The sequence below is a fragment of the Bidens hawaiensis genome, unplaced genomic scaffold (assembly GCF_021521415.1).
Source record: "Bidens hawaiensis isolate Kalapana, Puna unplaced genomic scaffold, B.hawaiensis_p1.1 tig00000566_1, whole genome shotgun sequence".
Lineage (NCBI taxonomy): Eukaryota > Viridiplantae > Streptophyta > Magnoliopsida > Asterales > Asteraceae > Bidens > Bidens hawaiensis.
Genome location: NW_027491035.1, coordinates 1858565 through 1878587, shown reverse-complemented (window position 1 = coordinate 1878587; position 20023 = coordinate 1858565). Strand labels below are relative to the sequence as shown.

Below are 20023 nucleotides of genomic sequence, written 5' to 3'. Positions count from 1 at the left end.
GTTGCATGATTAGAAAATTATATGGGCCTTATATGATTGTTCAATGCACTTGCTTAATACTTTATTGTCAATTAATTTGCGCCTCATGTACACAAAGCACACACAAGTCCAAGGCTTATGCCTAAAAACAAAGATTTTTCAAACATTATTAATAATTGATTTTTATTGTGGTGTTCCGATATTTCTTCTTCTTAAAGATGGTTCTTTATGGCCATATGTAGTAAACTGTAAGGGGGACGTGCTTGTTTTCCGAAACTCTTGACACCAAGGTTATTGAAACCTAAGGATAAGCAATGCACATAAATCCCAATCAGACGCGGACCCGGTTGCTTACCTAGAGAGTTAGGAAAGGGCATGAACTCTATTAAGCCAAAGCATACCACTTTCAACGCCATATGAATCACAACCTTAAGTTTTCAAACGTGACCATGTTCTCTTTGTGAAAGAATATGGTTGCACTCCTAAGGTTCATGCGACGTGTGGCTCCGACCCTCAATGTTTTACAATGTGTTTTAACTGAAAGTCTGTCAAGTCGTGGTGATACACGAATACCCAACTTTCAGTTCGGTTTGATTTTGAATTTCTTTGATTTTTGGAAAATAAGAGTCCATAGTGGTTCATGAAAACTCTAAGTTCCACACAATATTTATTATCAATTTTATAATTTTTATTTATTTATTTATTTTTAAACAAACTTTAGCAATAAATTTATACCCTATTACGAATTTCACGATTCTCGTTATCACTATTCGTAGAATGACCTCCTGTCACTTTAAGCGTCATTCTTCTGGAACTTCGAGCTGCAAGTTGACTGCCCAAATCACTAAGCAACTCACCGTGGTACTTCCCGACATGATGACCCAAATTCATTGAAACCTCACTACTAGCATCAACCCTGCTTCGTCTGAGCCTAAAGCATCTCATTATTCGTTTAAGACTTTCACTAGTACCAATCCCTCAAAGTTTGATGGGACTCAAAGTGCCACTGCCCTATTTCGGTGGTACGAAAAGATGGATAGCAAATTCCTTCACATTGAGTGTCCCGATGAAAAGCTAACCCGTTTTGCTACAAGTGTCTTGGAAAAAGGGGCACTTACCTGGTGGGTGAAGGAAAAGTCAATTCGTGGTGCCGAAGCTGCCATGGCTATGCCATGGGATGAATTGAAAGAATTGATGAACAAGCAGTTCTGCCCTCCAAATGAGCTCATGAATTTTGAAGCTGAGTTTTGGAACCTCAAAGAAGAGAGTGGTGAGCACACAACTTACACGACTCGTTTCAATGAACTCAGTGTGTTGATACCTCACCTTGTTCCCCCATCCTCGCGTGCCATCGATAAGTACATTCGGGGACTACTGAGATAAATCCAAGATATCGTCTTGAGTAGTGCTTCTAAGGAACTTGAAGACGCGATCAATCTTGCTGCAACCTTGATCGATAATAATGTTAAAGCCGGGACTTTGACATTGAAAGGTTCAAAGAAACCTGCTGATAAACCCTCTACCGAACTCAAAGATTCGAAACCCGAGTCATCCAAGCCTTCTTATTCCTTAAACCACCATAACAAGAAGCGTAAGAAAACCCAAGTAGTGATCCGAGGTAATAACATTATGATATTATATAGATCCAAACCCGCTAGATCTAGTCGTTAAACGGCGAGCCGACACCCTAAACTTTTAAAGTCACGAGATCCGGATGAAATAGGGTATAAATCGATCAAAATATGAGCTTAGGGGTCACCCTAGCTCAGATCTGGAACGAACGGGACGAAAAACGGCGAAAAACGGTGGAAAACGAGTGAGATCTCGTTTTTCCGGCGAGATTCTGTTTTTCCGGCGATGACGGCGCCAAACAACGACGTACGAGGTTAAACATGTTAGAGAATGTTTCGGACATTCTCTGACCTAACCCTAATTCGTTAACGGAGGAATAAAGAATTAACCACAATTCGGTATGTCCATTCGTTAAGGAGGAATAACGAATTAACAACAATTTGTTATGCCCATTCGTTAAGGAGAAATAACGAATTTAAAGAAGTTCGTTATGATCATTCGTTAAAGGCGAGTTCGATACAAAGGTCAGTTTGTTATAAAAGCCAGTTCGTTATAAAGACCAATTCTTTATGAGGTCAATTCGTTATAAAGATCCATTTGTTACGAAGTAACGAATGAACCTAATTCGTTAAGGGTCAGGATAACGAATTAGTCTTGAAGGAATGATAGAAAGTTCCGTGGACTTAGAATAAAATGATTTAATTACAAAGAAGCCCTCGAACTTTATGAATTAGCTAGCAATAAAATAATAAATTAGAATTTCTAATGAAAAATGTGTTAAGACGGTTCAGGGGCAGCTCGACCCCAGCTAGGGGCTCTGCCCCTTGGACCCTGCTAGGGGTTGCCGCCCCTAGAACCCCATTGCCAGGGGCGCTGCCCCCGGACCCCTGTTCGTTGAGGGTTATAATAAGACTAGAAACGCGATATGGGTAGTGATTGTTAATTGATACGTGTAATTGTTATGTAGTTAGTCGCGCACAGCTAAAAGAAAGTAATAACCATTAACTGGGAACGTAACAGAATGCATGTGAGTTTCTAGCCCCAGTTCCTTATTATTTTTTTGGGGTTGTGTGCATACTAAATGTGAATGTTAATACACTTACCTTAAGTGGTAAGCGTATGTCATAATGATTGATGTGATAGTCATTACTTTATGTTATGAATTATGCAATGTGAACGATCTTCGGATATTGCACGTATCGCCAGGAAAGTTGTCTTATATAAGATGCATGAATGATGTATGAATGAGTAAGAATATGTATGAGCGTATATAATAGAATGTATGTATGAAGAAGCATCGAAATGGTTGATTAGATAGAGAAGGAATGGACCAGACCCTAATAATATCTGAGATAGAGAAGGAAGGGAACAGACCCTAAAAATATCTGAGATAGTAAAGATTGTTATGTATGTATCATGAATGTATGTAAGTATGAAAGAAATAAAGAGATTAGGTATGTACGATTGAAACAAAGGTAAAAGGCTAAGTATGTAATATGTATCTATGAATATGTATATATAAATATGTGAATGTATTGTATGTTTCTTGATTAACTAGAACTCACTTAGCGTAGCTGACTTTTAGTATGCACGCAGGTGAGTAGGATGAGACAGCTGGCTTGAAGGGGAACATAAGGCAGATGAATAAAGAAGCTGGCATCTGAAGATTCAGTTGTTAATGTTTGAACAAAAAAGACATGTTTTAAGTTATGTTTTAAAGACAAGTTATGAATGTTTTGTAATGAATGTTATTCCGCGAAAGTTTTAATTAAGTCTAATATTTAGAACTGTGTTTATGAGTAAATCCAACGCCAAAGTAGGGCACCGGGATTGGGGCCATACATGTCTACGCGCCCGCAGACATAAGCCTTTTGCAGACATTTGAAGCAAAAACAAACACAACCTAAGTTGTGTTACTTTTAAAAGATGGATCTTCATATAATAGATTTCCAAAAGAAACTATCCATAATATTTGTCAACCGTTAATTTGCATATTCAATCAAGTGAACTTTCCACTATAAAAATGTTGATATACATGTAACTAGAGGTGGGTAAATAAACCAGATTCCCGAATCGACCCCGTTTGATTTGAAATCGATTATTTAGAAACCGGTTTGGAACCGATTGAAACCTTAGGTTCTTAACCGTGTTTTAATTTTCTCCAACAAAGAAGTTTCAAACCTGTTGACCGAAACGAAACCGGCAAAACCCGGTCAAACCCGAACCGAAATCGATCGTAACCTAGTCAAGAAACCGGTTTCAACCCGAACGAAAAATAATTATAAACTGATTTTGACTTTTATTGACCAAACCAAACCATTTTTAAACCGGTTTTGAGTTCTAAATATTTCAATATATAAACCAAACAATTTATTTATAAAATACACAATAGTTATAACTAAAATTTTACACGTATGTATTACCAGGTTCCAAAAGAATAACACATTCAAATATAGCGGTTAGAGAAATAAAGGTATCAGCATCATATTTGAGATCATCTTTTGGTCTTGTACCAATATTTTTTGGTTATTTAAAATTGAATGACCTAAGATAAGTTGAATATAGTATTGTTGTCCAAACAAATAGATAACATCTACTATTAATAAGACCCATATTTTTTTTGGTTAGTGTTCATATAATAAGTAACATATCAAAACTGGAAAATAAATTGTATATATTAACTCACCTCTGAGGATTTGTCATTAGAATCCACATACGTTCTTGAAGCTTGCAAGCATAAAAAAGATATAAAATTAAAAAAACTGAGAATAGGCATTGTTATAACACAATAAAAATAATGAAATTAAACCAAAAACTTTAGGTATATCTAGTGTCGTTATTTAATACATTGACTTTTTGGTCAAATTCAACTAAAAAGTCAAACTATCCCATAACTCAACTTTTACAGAAATAGAGTCAAAATTGCCACAATTTTTCCGATTATCATAATTCCAAATGTAACGAAGCTACAATCCTTCAGTCTCCTTATTTATCTATTTTTGCTAGAACTCATCTTACCATTATTATGTTTTGTAAAAAAAAAAGTGTTACTTATTATGGGGCTTGTACAACTTATTCTCTTGTTATCTTTCCAAAATGTTTAACTTAGTTGCAAAATTATTTTCGGCTAAATCTTGAGTTTGCTCACACAAATGCACAATTGATTATTAACTATTTTGTGACAGTTAAAGAATACAACCATTCAGCAGCAGGGCGTAGATCAAAGTTGTAAAAGAAAGAGAACAGTTGTACATGACATTTTTTTACATATATGAAACATTGAAACACTAATTAACATTTCTCATAATTAACTACAACATTAATTCTTCCAATCTCATTCAAGGCATAATAGAGGTTGAACTTACAATATGATTAATTACCTCAAGAAGATTTAATCTCATAATAACCGCTAAACCAGAAGCTTCCAATGGTAATCCTTGTATTACCTATCCATATGCCTTTCTAGCAAACGAATCTGCTACAACAATCAGGTGATGGCTGAAAACGTAAAGCTAATTAAGACGTAGAATACATTAATATTAGCAAATGCAAAAAAATACTAAAAGAATGCTTACACGATCTAGAAATGCCTTCTTGTCCCCTTTTGAATCACATAATTGATGCATGAAAAAAAAATAAATGAGTTTTCAGATTGAGTAAAGGGCTAACAAAAATCAAATGAAAACAAATAAATTACAACACTAAGAAAAATTAAAATGAAAAAAAGGACTTGCAATGAAAATAGTATTGTGTTACTGCAATATTATATAAGATGTTAAAGAACATCATAATTTTGTTAAGTTTTTTAAACATAGAAGTTATTTTAAAACCTTTTAAAATATACATAAATTGTGTTGAATTCACGTCAACGATTGTAATTGCAATCGCAAAAGATATGTGATTTGTTAGATATATGTCCGAGATTATGGGAATAACATTAAAACAGTTGAAAACTTAATGTCTTTCTTAAATATATATGAAAAAGTTAAAAATATTAAACCAAGATTTAAGTCATTTATTGTCTTTAAAACAAAATAAAAACATAAACGGGTCCATCCAAAAAAAAGAAAGAAATACAGTTTAATTTAGAATTATTTAAATTTCAAGAAAATCTTAAAATACATAATCTACTTATACTATTAAAACAATAGAGTTTAAGTCAACATGGCCTCTTCATATTGGTCTATTTTTAACATTTCCATTTTTATCTACCACTTCTCTATTTTTCATGTGAATAAAATAAATCCAAAGTAAATTAAAATACTAGACAACTCATTTCTATTAAATGATTATTAATTTATATTATTCTGCATTCATGACAACGTAACTATTTTACCCTAATAACTCAAACCAATTATCCCATCTTTCACGCCTCCATCCTCTTCCACGGATCTCCCCCTTGATATCATTGATCCGGCAAATCGACTGTCCATCATCGATGAAGCTATACCATATAATGTAAACTTTATGTTAAAAGAGGATTTGAAGAACCTATGGGCACGTACGGTTCATATAAAAACCCTAGATCTAGCTTAAATGAGTTTGAACTCAATAAATGTTTAAACTTTATAGTTAAACGAGCTAGATCTTGGTCTATGATAGAAAGAAAAACGTTTAAAAGGTGATATAATACAAAAATATGTGAATGGATGTTAAAACATGTGGTAATACTGATATTAAAAGCTACAGTGGAAGCGTTCAAATAGAAATGTATTCGAATGGAAGATTTTGGAGTAAAAAGTGTTCGAATAAGAAGTATTCGAATAGAAAGTGGAATAGATGGAAAGTATATGAACCAAATTTTGAAGGAAACCTCTGGTTTAGCAAGCAATCGAATTGGATGTGGAAAAGTGTTCGAATCGAATGACCATTCGAATAGAAGTCCATTCACATAGAGGTTCATTCGAATAGAAGCCCATTCGAATAGAATCAGCCATTCAAATGGAAAGTCGATTCGAATAGAATCTTTCATTTGAATGGAAGGTCCATTCAAATAGAATCTGCTATTCGAATGGAGGGTCCATTCGAATAGAATCTACCTATTCGAATGGAAGATCCATTCGAATAGAAGGTCCACTCGAATAGAATCTGTTATTCGAATGGAAGGTCCATTCGAATAGAATCTGCCCATTCGAATGGAAGGTCCATTAGAATAGAAGGTCCATTCGAATTTAATTTGTCATTCGAATTGAACTTAGATTTGATTAGAATAATCCAGACATAGAATTATAAATAATTTTTTAGTAAAGAACAGTTAATGAAAATAATTTTTTTCCAAGCTGACCTGACAACTTAACCCCAGCCAGGGGCTCTGCCCCTGACAACTTCTCACATGTTTTTAGTAATACCCTTCTTTAGCAGTGCCCCTAGAACCCAGCTGCCTGGGGCGTTGCCCCCGGAACCCCGTTCGTTGAGGGTTTGCAATAACTTAGAAGTATGATATAGTTAGAGATAGTTAATTGATACTTGTAATTATTATATAGTTAGTCGTGCACTGCTAAAGAATGGTATTACTATAAACTTAGAAAGAAGCAGGACTCATGTGAGTTTCTAGTCCCATTCCTTGTTATGTTTTCGAGGCTGTGTGCATACTCAATGTGAATGTTAATACACTTACCTTAAATGGTAAGTGCATGTCATAATGATTGATGTGATAGTTATGTTATGTTATGAATAAATGCTTGCAGGTACGTGAACGAACTTCGGATGTTTTACGTACTGTTAAGAGAGAACTACAAATGTGGTTTATAAGGACTATTTAGTAATTTATGAAATTCTCATTTTGAAGTTTTAATTATCTATATAATAATTTTAAAATGGATGTTATTTCGTTGAAAGTTATGTTTAATAATCTTTTATTTTGTTACCGGTATTATTAACATTTATATATCATGTTGTCGTCTCCACAAGTATATATGACATTATGTTTTCAACTTTCATATTACGTGTGGATGTTATATGATTTATATTTTTCCACCCGTGGCGCCCACGGGCAAATAACCTAGTATACATAGAATCTATAGGAATTGACCAATAGGATGAAGAAAAGTGTCCAAAATCCTCATGGATTTAATAGTATAAGTAGATTCTCTCCTAATCTTCTAATCTCTCTTCTCATTAATCCATGTTATCAATGGGTTATGGGTGAAAATGGTTTAAACCATGAGTTACGACATTTTTGTAAGGCCCCGTTCCCGGTGCCCTACATTGTCGTTGCATTTACTAATAAACACAGTTTGAAATATCATAGTGAATTAAAACTTTCGCGGAATAAAAATATTTCAATCATTCATTACAAACAATCGATACTTGTCTTTAAAAACAAAACATAAAACATGTCTTTTAGTTCAAACATTAACAACTGAGTCTTCAGATGCCAGCTTCTTTATTCATCTGCCATGTGTCCCTCTTCAAGCCAGATGTCTCATCCTACTCACCTGCATGCATACTAAAAGTCAGCTACGCTGAGTGAGTTCTAGTTAATCAGGAAACATAAATACATTCACATACTTATATATATATATATATATATATATACGTATCCGTAGATACATATTGCATACTAAGCCTGCCTGTTACCTTTGTTTCAATCGTACATACATAATCTCTTTATTTCTTTCATACATTCATACATTCATAATACATACATAACTATCTTTACCATCTCAGATATTATTAGGGTCTGGTCCCTTCCTTCTCTATCTCATATATTATTAGGGTCTGGTCCATTCCTTCTCTATCTCAGATATTATTAGGGTCTGGTCTCTTCCTTCTATATCTCAGATATTATTAAGGTCTGGTCCCTTCCATCTCTATCTCATATATTATTAGGGTCTGGTCACTTCCTTTTATATCTCAGATATTATTAGGGTCTGGTCCTTTCCTTCTCTATCTCAGATATTATTATGGGCAGGTCCCTTCCTTCTATATCTAATCAACCATTCCTACGCTTGTTCATACATACATTCTATTTTATACGTTCATACATATTCTTTCTCATTCATACATCATTCATGCATCTTATATAAGACACACCTTTCTTGGCGATACGTGCAATATCCGAAGATCCTTCACGTACCGGCAAGCATACATTCATAACATTCATACTTACTATCACATCAATCATCATAGCATACACTTACCATTTAAGGTAAGTGTATTAACATTCACATTGAGTATGCACACAACCCCGAAAACATAACATGAAAATGGGGCTAGAAACTCACCTGCGTTCTGTTACGTTCACCGTTAATGGTTATTCCTTTCTTTAGCTGTGCGCGACTAACTGTATAACAATTACACGTATCAACTAACAATAACTACCCATATCGTGTTTCTAGTTTAATTATATCCCTCAACGAACGGGGGTCCGGGGGCAGCGCCCCTGGCATCAGGGTTTTAGGGGCGGTAGTGTCACACCCCAAAATCGTTAACTTGGCAACTGAAGACTTAATTTTGTTAATTTGGGAGGTGACAGACGCTGTTCAGCCAATCATATTCAATATAATGAACAATTAGTTGGACTTTATTAAATATCAGAGTTTTACACGTGTCAACATGCACGGTTCTATTTTAAATTACAAGTCCAACTATCATTAATTCAAACGCACAACACCATTTTCCCGAATTCTTCACGAAGCATCCATTTTCTTCATTTATCTGAAAAGTATGTTAAAATAATTTTGTCAACACGAATGTTGGTGAGTTTCTCAATTAAAAACTAGGATGTAACAGTTCTCAACTTTACTCCTATTTATTCATCATTCTTTTCAATGATAAATTTCATTATTCACCATTCTTTTCAATGGGAATTTAATTTCCACTTTTCCAAACATAGCTATATATTTCTTAAACAAAACGTGTTAGCTGTAAACGGGCAAAGAGTACAACACATGTATGACTATCATTATAATAAACTCGAAACATACCAAAATCAAAATATTCCCACCTTTTCAACCAGAGTGACTGGAAGAGTGGGGGGGCGTCGCCCCGATAGATCTACCAATATTTTTAGGCCCTTTTCCTAGGTTAACGGTTTTTCCTTTTATAATGACTCATCCCATTTAACACAATTTGTAGAATATATAGCCCTTTTCTTTACATACTTCCCCCCAAAAAAAAACATTTATATATCATTAAAACATTTAAAAGTGGGGATTTACGAGAAAACTCACCTTTGCCTCAGCTCAAATAACATTTATGTGTGATAATATGCCATTCAACTTCAAGATCTTATTAATAGTCATCCAAATGATAACCAGATTCCTATGTTTAATACCAAGTATATTAACACATAAACATAGATACAAATGGAATCCTATCATCACTTAATTTATTTATCCTCACGTGTCTTATTTATTATAATTTTAATAACTAAAGTACAAACTTTTTTTGTTTAGGAAAAATCGTAACTGAATCGAATGTTTTAAAATATCTTATAAAAATATATTGGAGCACCATAGTTTCAAATAATCGTTGTAAAACTAATATATGATTTTGAAACTACACTTGGACGTTATTTAACAAAAGTATATATAGTTATTTTAAAATATAATATTCTTTTGTTAATAGACGAGCGTTTGAATTCTGACAAATATATTATATACCACTTTCTTAACAAAACATAATATAATCGTTATTATTATTTATACCGAAATGTGTTATATTAATATTCTTAATATAAAAACTTTGTTTTCATATTTTATATAAAAATTTACATTTTCTAAAAGTATATATATTTATTTTTAATATTAATTGTGGTCACTATCCGGGTAAACTATTTCAGTCCAAATATCGTGTTTATAAATATATACAAACGCACGAAATCGTCCAAGTCTCAATTGTACCATTTTTATCACTCGATAGTATCTAGTGGTTTTCTAAATAATTATTAACAAGATTTTCATTGTCAAAGTTATTTCCGATAACAATATTTATATTATTTTTCTTGTTATCCAATTCTTTCAACACTTAAAGATATAAATGATATACCTCCTCGCGTACGGTTCGAATCTAGAAATCTGCTCAAAACCCGCATGCAATGCGATCCGGATACATCAACGCGTTCTTTTTTGTGTCACGAATGTTTCTCCGATCTCGGATCGTCCGTACGACACCTTAAAACCTACATGCAACTCGTTTTAAGAAACTATTTTAGTTCTATAATCTGACCAGTAACTTACTAATCTTATAACTCACCATATAAACATCTGATCATAGATCCCTTTGGTGGAATCAAATATCTATATGTTAGAAAGGTTCACCGAAAATTTCAGCTCGATCCGATGGCCATATCTCCGGTAATCTGTATTTTATTAGAGCTGTGATTTCAAAATCCGCCCAACGAGCTGAACAATAAAACGGGTTTAGAAACCCAGTCTAAAAAACTCCAATCCTCATCTCCACCGTTCAAAATGATTATCTATGGGTTAGGAACCCTCTGTAAAGATATCAAGATGATCGGACCGTTAGATCTTCGGTTATAGACCGATCTTTGTGGACATGCAAGAATAATACAATCTATCCAGATTTTAAAACTTGTTTTTACCAAACTTAAGCTCAAAATTAGGACGATCGAAGCTTACCATTGCGTTCGGGAGGTCGAAAAATGGTTCCGGGTAAAATACGGAATTCGGCCACCACCGACCACCGCCGGACCGCCACGCACCACCGCCGGACCTCCCCGCTCCACCACCGGAATTCTCTGCCTTTTCTCTACTCTCTATCTCTAGATTTCAGAAAATATGTTGTTAAATGGATAAAAAGTGGGGTGACCCACCTTATATAGGTGCGGTTTGGAATGAGTTTTACGATTGCATTTCGATTTCTCGCTTCAACGATCCCGCTACTTCGAGTGACGTTGTATTTTCCAATTCATTTCATCAAAACAATTATTCCGTTCTCGACTTAAATTTGTCTCGTTAATTTATTATATCCGATAATAATTTATTATCGATCGTTTACCGGTGTCGGTTATGTGTTACTCCGAACTTAATAAACATAGCATAGTTGATTTTCCCAAAAACAACTCATCCAAAATTATGGTGTCTATTCGGTTTATTTTATCCAAATAATAAACCTCAATTACGGAGATAATATCAACTTTTACAAGCTCATTGGTACATGAGCTTTAACAACCTTGTTCGAAAATACTAATTTGCATTTTCCCGCTTCGTTATAACTCAGAATTGAGCCATGTTTTCGCCTGTGTTCTTGATTTTCGATCCTATAAAATATTCAAATGGACTCACCCCTGGACACCTTCTTGAATGTCGGGTTAAATTTTCACACGTTTAATCGAATACGTTCGTTTCTCCGTTATTTATCACCGGAATTTCTTTATTCCGTCTCACTTCTCACATGTTTTACAATATATATATATATATATATATATATATATATATATATATATATATTCCCTTCATTCTTAGCTTAAAATACTATATTTAACTTATGGGTCTTAGTCTTCACTTAATGTAGCCTAAACATGTCCTAATCTCGTTTATGAAATATAATAATACTTTTATTTTGCCGGGTATCACAGGTAGTCCTTGGCTGAGGTTAAGCTGCCAGGTCAGCTTGGAAAAATTTTATTTTCATTAACTATCTTAACACCCTTTCCATTAGGATTTCATAATAATATTTTATTGTTAACTCATTAATCTTTCTTTTATCAATTAATAAAGTCCAAGGGCTTCTATGTAATTAAACCATTCTTTCCTAAGTCTAGGGACCTTTCTGTTATTCTTACAAACTTAATTCGTTATCCAGTTCATTAATTAATGAGGCTCCTTCGTTATTTCTCTATTATAACGAATTGGCATAGCGAATGGCTGCTTATTCGTTATTCTTCCTTAACGAATGGGCATAATGAATAGCTGCTCATTCGTTATTCTTCCTTAATGAATGAGCATAACGAATGACTGCTCATTCCTTATTCTTTCTTAACGACTGACTGCTCATTCGTTATTCTTCCTTAATGAATGGGCATAACGAATAACTGCTCATTCATTACTCTTCCTTAACAAATGGGTATAACAAATGGCATAACGAATGCAACTGATTCGTTAGTTTTCCGTAACGAATTAAGGTTAGGTCAGAAAATGACAGAAACATTCCCTGACACCTCTTATCCTCGTACGCCGTTTTCCGGCGCCGTCGTCACCGGAAAACCGAGATCTCACCGGAAAAGCGAGATCTCACCCGTTTTTCCTTTGTTTTCTCCGTTTTTCGTCCCATTCGATCCAGATCCAAGCTAGGGTGACCCCTAAGCTCTTCTTTTGATCGGTTTATACCCGATTCCATCTGGATCTCGTGACTTTCATGATTGAGGGTGTTGGCTCATCATTTCGCGACTAGATCTAGCGGTTTAGGATCCATTTGATATCATACGTTATTACCTCAGATCGATGCTCGAGTTTTCTTGGCTATTTCGGATAGAGAGAGAAATAGAGAGAGGGAGATTAAGTATGTGCTTTGGATGGTGTATGGAATGGATGAGAATGGGGGAATTAATGGATAATTATGGTACTTATACCTTGGGTCATGGGCTTACGCCCATGGTTTTTTTTCTTCCTTCCTTATTAACCCAAGTTCATCACCCACATTTATTTAACCCAACATAAGACCATCTCATAATTACTAATATTATTATTATTTTATTAACAAAAACGGGAAACGAGAAACGGGATGTTACAAGTCTTCCCTCCTTAAAGAGGTTTCGTCCCCGAAACCTAACTACTACTAAAAAAATCCCGAGTAAAACTTGCGCATCTCATCTTCAACTTCCCAAGTAGCATCTGATCCTTTACAGTGCTTCCATATCACCTTTACCAAAGGGATAACTTTATGACGAAGTTGCATTTCCTTGCGGTCAACAATCTCTACAGACTGCTCGACATAGTTTAACTGTTCATCAACCTCGATGTCTACTAATGGCACATGCGACGTGTCATCAGCTAGGCATTTTCTCAAGTGAGAAACATGAAAGGTAGAGTGATTTCCTTCTAACTCATCGGGTAAATCTAGCTTGTAAGCCACTTCACCCATGCGATCCACAATCTTAAACGGTCCAATGAACCTCAGGCTTAACTTTCCTCTCTTTCTAAAGCGAATAATTCCTTTCCAAGGCGAGACCTTGAGCATCACATTGTCACCAACATTAAACTCGATTGGTCATTGCCTCTTATCAGCATACAACTTCTGACGGACTTGAGAAGCTTTAATTCTTGCCTTGATCTGATCGAACCTTGATGAGGTTTCTTGCACAACTTCCAGGCTTCCAATCTGTTTCTGTCCAATCTCTCCCCAAAATATCGGGGTTCTCCAACGTCTACCATATAACATCTCACACAGTGGCATATCGATTCTCGAATGGTAGCTGTTGTTGTAGGAGAACTCTGCCCGATGCAGATGATCATCCCAACTTCCTCCAAAGTCTAAAACACAAGCATGTAACATATCCTCAGGGGTTTGGATAGTCCTTTCAAACTGCCCATCTGTTTGACGATGATACGCCGTACAGATGTTCAGCCTGGTTCCCATAGCTTCATGGAACTTCTTCCAAATCTTGAAGTAAAGAGAGTATCTCTATCAGACACAATCGACAGCGGTACTCCATGCTTAGCCACAACCTTTTTTATGAACACATTTGCTAATGTTTCTGACAAGATGGCCTCTCATATAGGCAGAAAGTGAGCACTTTTCGTTAAACGGTCCACAACCACCCAAATGATATCATGATGTTTAGCTATACGGGGTAGCTTAGTTATGAAATCCATGGTGATGTGTTCCCATTTTCATTCAGGTATCTCTAGTGGCTTTATCTTCCTATAAGGTTTCTGGTGCTCAGCTTTGACCAGCAAACAAGTTAAGCATTTAATGACATAATCTACTACATCATTCTTCATACCCGACTACCAATAGTCTCTCTTTAGGTTTTGATACATCTTGGTGGATCTTGGATGAATCGAGTATCTCGACTTGTGAGCTTCATCTAAGATTCGATCTCTAAGATTTCCATGGCATGGAATTCATATACGGCCAGACCTAGTCTTCACACCATGAGCGTTATATATTAGCTCGTTTTGCTGTCCGAAAATTATCTCTTTCTTCATTAGCCGTTCATCGGCAAGTACCTCAGACTGCACTTTGATGATCCTTTCAAAGAGATATGAGTTAATGATCAACTTATAAGACTTCACTGTTGCAATGACTTCTTCATTCTTACGGATTAGCGCGTCAGCAACCACATTAGACTTACCAGGTTAGTATTTGATATCATAGTCATAGTCCTTAATAAACTCAAACACCTTCTCTGTCTCATGCTCAATTATTTCTGCTCGAAGAAGTATTTAAACTCTTATGATCCGTATAAATAGTACATTTAGTACCATACAGATAATGTCTCCATATCTTGAGAGCATGCACTACTGCTGCTAGCTCTAAATCATGTGTCGGTTAGGTACTCTTATGAACCTTCAACTGTCTGGACGCATAAGCTATCAATTTTACTCGTTGCATAAAACGCAACCTAACCCACGATGCGAGGCATTAGTACAAACAACCAAATCCTCGTCACCCTCGGGTAGAGCAAGGATTGGAGCTTGTGTGAGTATTTTCTTCAATTACCCAAAAGCCTCCTCCTGAAACTTACCCCAACTAAACACTACAGACTTTCGGGTCATTTCGGTAAACGGTGCAGCTATCTTGGAGAAGCCTTCAATGAATCTCCTATAATAGCCAGCCAACCTTAAGAAGCTGCGTATATCAGTCGGGTTCTGCGGAGTCTTCTAGTTTGTTATCGCCTCAATCTTAGCTAGGTCCACGGTAATCCCTTCAGGATTGATCACGTGACCCTGAAACTGCACTTCTCGCAACCAAAAATGCGCATTTCGAAAACTTAGCATACAACTTCTCTTCTTTCAGCTTCTCTAATACATCTCTTAAGTGTTCAGCATGGTCGGACTCGCTCTTAGAATAAATCAATATATCGTCAATGAAAACGTTAGCTGACTTGTCTAACATAGGCTGACATACCCTATTCATCATATCCAAAAATGCTGCATGGGCGTTCATTAGACCGAACGACATCACGAGGAACCCGTAGTATCCATACCACGTTCGAACGCTATTTAAAGGATGTCTACCTCTTTCACCTTCAGCTGATGATAGCCTGATCTAAGGTCTATTCGTGAGAACCAACTCGAACCTTGTAGTTGATCAAATAAATCATCAATCCGTGGCAACGAATATCTATTCTTCACCGTAAACTTGTTCAACTGACAATAGTCTATACACATTCTCATACTTCCATCCTTCTTATTAACAAACAACACCGGTGCGCCCCAGGGGGAAACACTTGGTCTTATAAAACCTTTATCGAGGATTTCTTGTAGTTGGGACATCAATTCTTCCATCTCAGACGATGCCAGACGGTAAGGTGCTTTCACCACGCGCTGGTCTCCTGATATTAAGTCTATCTGAAATTCTATCTCACACTCCGGTGGCAAGCCCGGAAGGTCCTCAGGGAACACTTCTGGATAGTCGCGCACAATAGGAACATCTTTCACTTCTTTTTCCTCGGTCATAGCATTGACAGCATACACTAGGTAGGCACCACACCCTCGTCTTAACAAACCTTCGGCCTTTATCATCGAAATAACATTAGGCCGTGAATTTCCTTATCACCATAAACCATCACCGTACCACCATCCAAGGATTTTAAACTTATTAATCTACTTTTACACACTATATGTGCCTCAAAATCAGATAGCCAATCCATTCCCAAAACCACATCGAACCCTCCTAAGGTCATGACATACAAGGTGACAGGGAACTCATGTCCCTCTAATTCTCTTACAGTCCTTAACCATTCTCATTATTCTAACCGAGGTTTCACTCGCGGTTTCTACTTTAAAAGTTTCAGGCACGCGACAGCATTTCATTCTTGCTAGCTTACTAAATGTCGTAGCTACAAAACTTCTATTCGCACCTGAATCAAACAATACTGAAGTAGAAATACCGTTCACTAGAAACGTACCTGTCACAACATCAGGAATCTGTCTGGCTTGTTCCTGTGTTAACATGAAGGCCCTAGTGGCCTTGCTTGATCAGCATCTTTCTTTCCGCTTCATCCAGTTTCACCGTCAGTGCACTCCCTCGCCATATGACCAGTCTTACCGCACTTGTAACACACGGGCTTTGTAGTGCAATCTGGAGCATAATGCCCCACCTTCCCACACTTGTAATAGGCATTCGATCCATGCCTACACTCTCCACCATGATCTTTACCAGACTTGTGACAAACATCCGTACCCTTACCCCATTTTCACTTACCACCGTGCATCTTACCACATGTCTTACACGACCTCTTCTCTCACACTCTTTGATTCTTATCCCTAGGGTTCCACAACTGAGTACCGGGTCGTTTAGAAGGAACAACCCATTTTTTCTCTTTCTTCTCTTCCACCACCACCTCATCCACAGCCAGATCTTTGTAAACCATCTCTGCGAGTCAACAACAGAGTTGAAAGTAGCAGGTTTACTTGTCTTGACCAAAGTGCGGATGTTCTGTGGCAGCCCTCATATGTAGCACTTGATTCTTTTGGCTTCAGTATCCACCATATCAGGCACTAATCTAGATGAGAATCCCAGTTTCCACCAAAATCCATGACACATGACCTAAGAATGTCTTTGAGTGTTTGAATCGTTCGCTCGGATTGCCCATCGATTTAAGGATGATAGGCCGTGCTAAGATCCAATCGATTTTCCAACGCGGTTTGAAGCGATTGCTAGAAATGTGAAGTAAAACGGCTATCACGATCAGAAATGATACGCAAAGGTATACCATGACGACAAACGATACGCTGAACGAAAATCATAGCGAGTTGATCAACTGAGAACTTTTCATTGATCGGAATGAAATGAGCCAACTTAATTAAATGGTCGACTATAACCCAAATACCATCATGACGGCTTCGATTAGTCGGGAGTTGAAACACGAAATCCATAGATATATCTTCCCATTTCCAAATAGGCATGTGTGGCTGTACAAGCAAACCAGCTGGCCGTTGATGTTCAGCCTTAGCTTTAGCGAAGGTAAGGCAATTTACCACATATAATGCGATGTCTTTCTTCATACCGAGCCACCAAAATGTGGACCGTAGATCAAAATACATCTTATATGCACCGGGATGAATGGAATATCGAGACTTATGAGCTTCGTCCATGATGAATATGCGAAGCTTGTCATGATTAGGAACCCACAAACGATTGAGGTAATACAACAAACCATCACGCTTAGTTTCAATTAGACTCTCGACACCACAGGACATTTCATCATACATGTTACCCTCGGTGACAGAGACATGTGGGGCTTCAAGGATACGAAGTTGGAGATCGGTTTGAATGATCACGCTATGAAGCAACATTGATTTCACATGGGTCTTACGACTAAGGGCGTCAGCAACAACATTCGCTTTACCAGGGTGGTAAATTTCACACTCGTAGTCGCAAAGTAATTCGGCCCATCATCGTTGGCGCATGTTTAGATCTTTTTGGTCGAAAATATGTTGAAGACTCTTGTGGTCAGTGAATACCACACACTTAGTGCCATAGAGGTAATGCCTCCAAATATTCAACGCGAATACAACGACACCAAGTTCGAGATCGTGCGTTGTATAATTCCTTTCATTAACCTTAAGTTGTCGCGAAGCGTAAGAGATAACTTTACCTCGTTTCATAAGGACACGACTGAGGCCTTGATTAGAAGCATCGCAATAGACAACAAAATCCTCATTACCCTCGGGGAGTGCAAGGATCGATGTATCACAAAGAATGCGCTTAAGAGTTTGAAAAGCTTCATCTTTCTTTGGCCCCCATTCATAAGGTTTATCCTTGTGAGTTAAAGCGGTTAGGGGCAAAGCGATCTTGGAAAAATTTAGAATGAAGCGATGAGAGTAACCCGCTAGACCAAGAAATGAATGAACTTTGGTAGGAGAGGTTGGAGTTTTCCAATTATTAATGGCTTCGATTTTAGCTGGGTCAACGTGGATACCCTTTTCGTTTACGATGTGCCATAAGAACGGAATTTCATTCAACCAGAATTCGCACTTTGAGAACTTAGCATAAAGTTGTTCATTCCTTAAGAGATCAAGGATGGAACGAAGATGTTTCCTGTGCTCGGCTTTGGACTTGGAATAAATAAGAAGGTATTCAATAAAAACAATTACGAATTTATCTAAGTATGGTTTGCATACGCGGTTCATGAGGTCCATAAACACCGCGAGTGCATTGGTTAGCCTGAAATGCATAACCCTAAATTCGTAATGTCCATATCGAGTCCGAAAAGCGTTTTTGGGTATATCATCTTCATGCACGCGTAGTTTATGATAACCCGAACGTAGATCAGTCTTCGAAAAGCATGAGGCTCCTTGGAGTTGATCGAAAAGGTCGTCAATACGAGGCAAAGGATAACGATTCTTGATTGTGAGCTTGTTGAGCTCGCGGTAATCGATACACATACGAAAACATTTATCTTTTTTCTTGACGAAAAGAACGGGTGCGCCCCATGGAGACGAACTAGGGCGAATGAACCCTTTTTTCGAAAGTTCTTGGAGCTGATTAGACAATTCTTGCATCTCGGAAGGTGCAAGACGATAAGAAGCCCTAGCAATCGGGGTTGCACCAGGCTCGAGATCATTTCGAAATTCAACTTCACGCATAGGAGGAAGACCTAAAACATCATCGGGAAACACCTCGGGATACTCTTGAATAACAGGAATGTCTTCAATTTTTCGTTCCTTCTTTTCCACCACAAGAGCTACGAGTGCCACATACTTCTTGTGTAAGTATGTTTGGGCTTGGAAACAAGCAATAAGATTTAAGCTCGAGAGAGAAGGCTTTTCACCAGAGACATGAAGGAGTTGACCATCGATAAACGGGATGCGAATGAACTTGTTGAAGCAAACAATTTTAGCATGATGAACGGATAACCAGTCCATGCCTACTATGATGTCAAAACTTCCCAATTTAATAGGAATGAGATCGATTGAAAACTTGTGGCCATTTAGATCTAACTTGCAATTTCGAATAACCAAGTCAATTGATACAGATTTACCATTAGCTTCCTAAACAAAATATGAGTTTCTAAGCTTAGATCAGGGTTTAGCAAGCAAAGGTTCAAATTCAAAAGACACAAAGCTCATATCGGCACCGTTATCAAATAAAATAGATGCGAAGTGGTCGTTTACGAGAAACGTACCGTTCACCACGTCGCCGCTTTGCTGAGCTTGATTGGCGTTAATCATGAAAGAACGCCCACGGGTATCTGGAGGAGCTTGAGCAGCTTGAATGGTTTGACCACCTTATGGTGCAGGAGCTAAAATGGCGGGATGCGGCTGAACTTGAGCTTGGTTAGCCAACAATGGTGGAACCTGTTGCTGGTAAGCTTGCTGGGTCTGGTACATCTGAA

General features: G+C 37.0%; 1 protein-coding gene across 1 annotated transcript; it reads right to left on the bottom strand.

The window, feature by feature from the left end:
* Positions 1 to 5883: 5883 nt before the first annotated feature.
* On the bottom strand, positions 5884 to 19553 carry LOC143636138 (uncharacterized). The gene is made up of 2 exons (XM_077103807.1): positions 19189 to 19553; positions 5884 to 5995 (listed from the first exon to the last, which is right to left on the bottom strand). The coding sequence occupies exons 1-2, from the start codon at positions 19551 to 19553 to the stop codon at positions 5884 to 5886; spliced, it is 477 nt and encodes a 158-aa protein (XP_076959922.1).
* Positions 19554 to 20023: the final 470 nt, after the last annotated feature.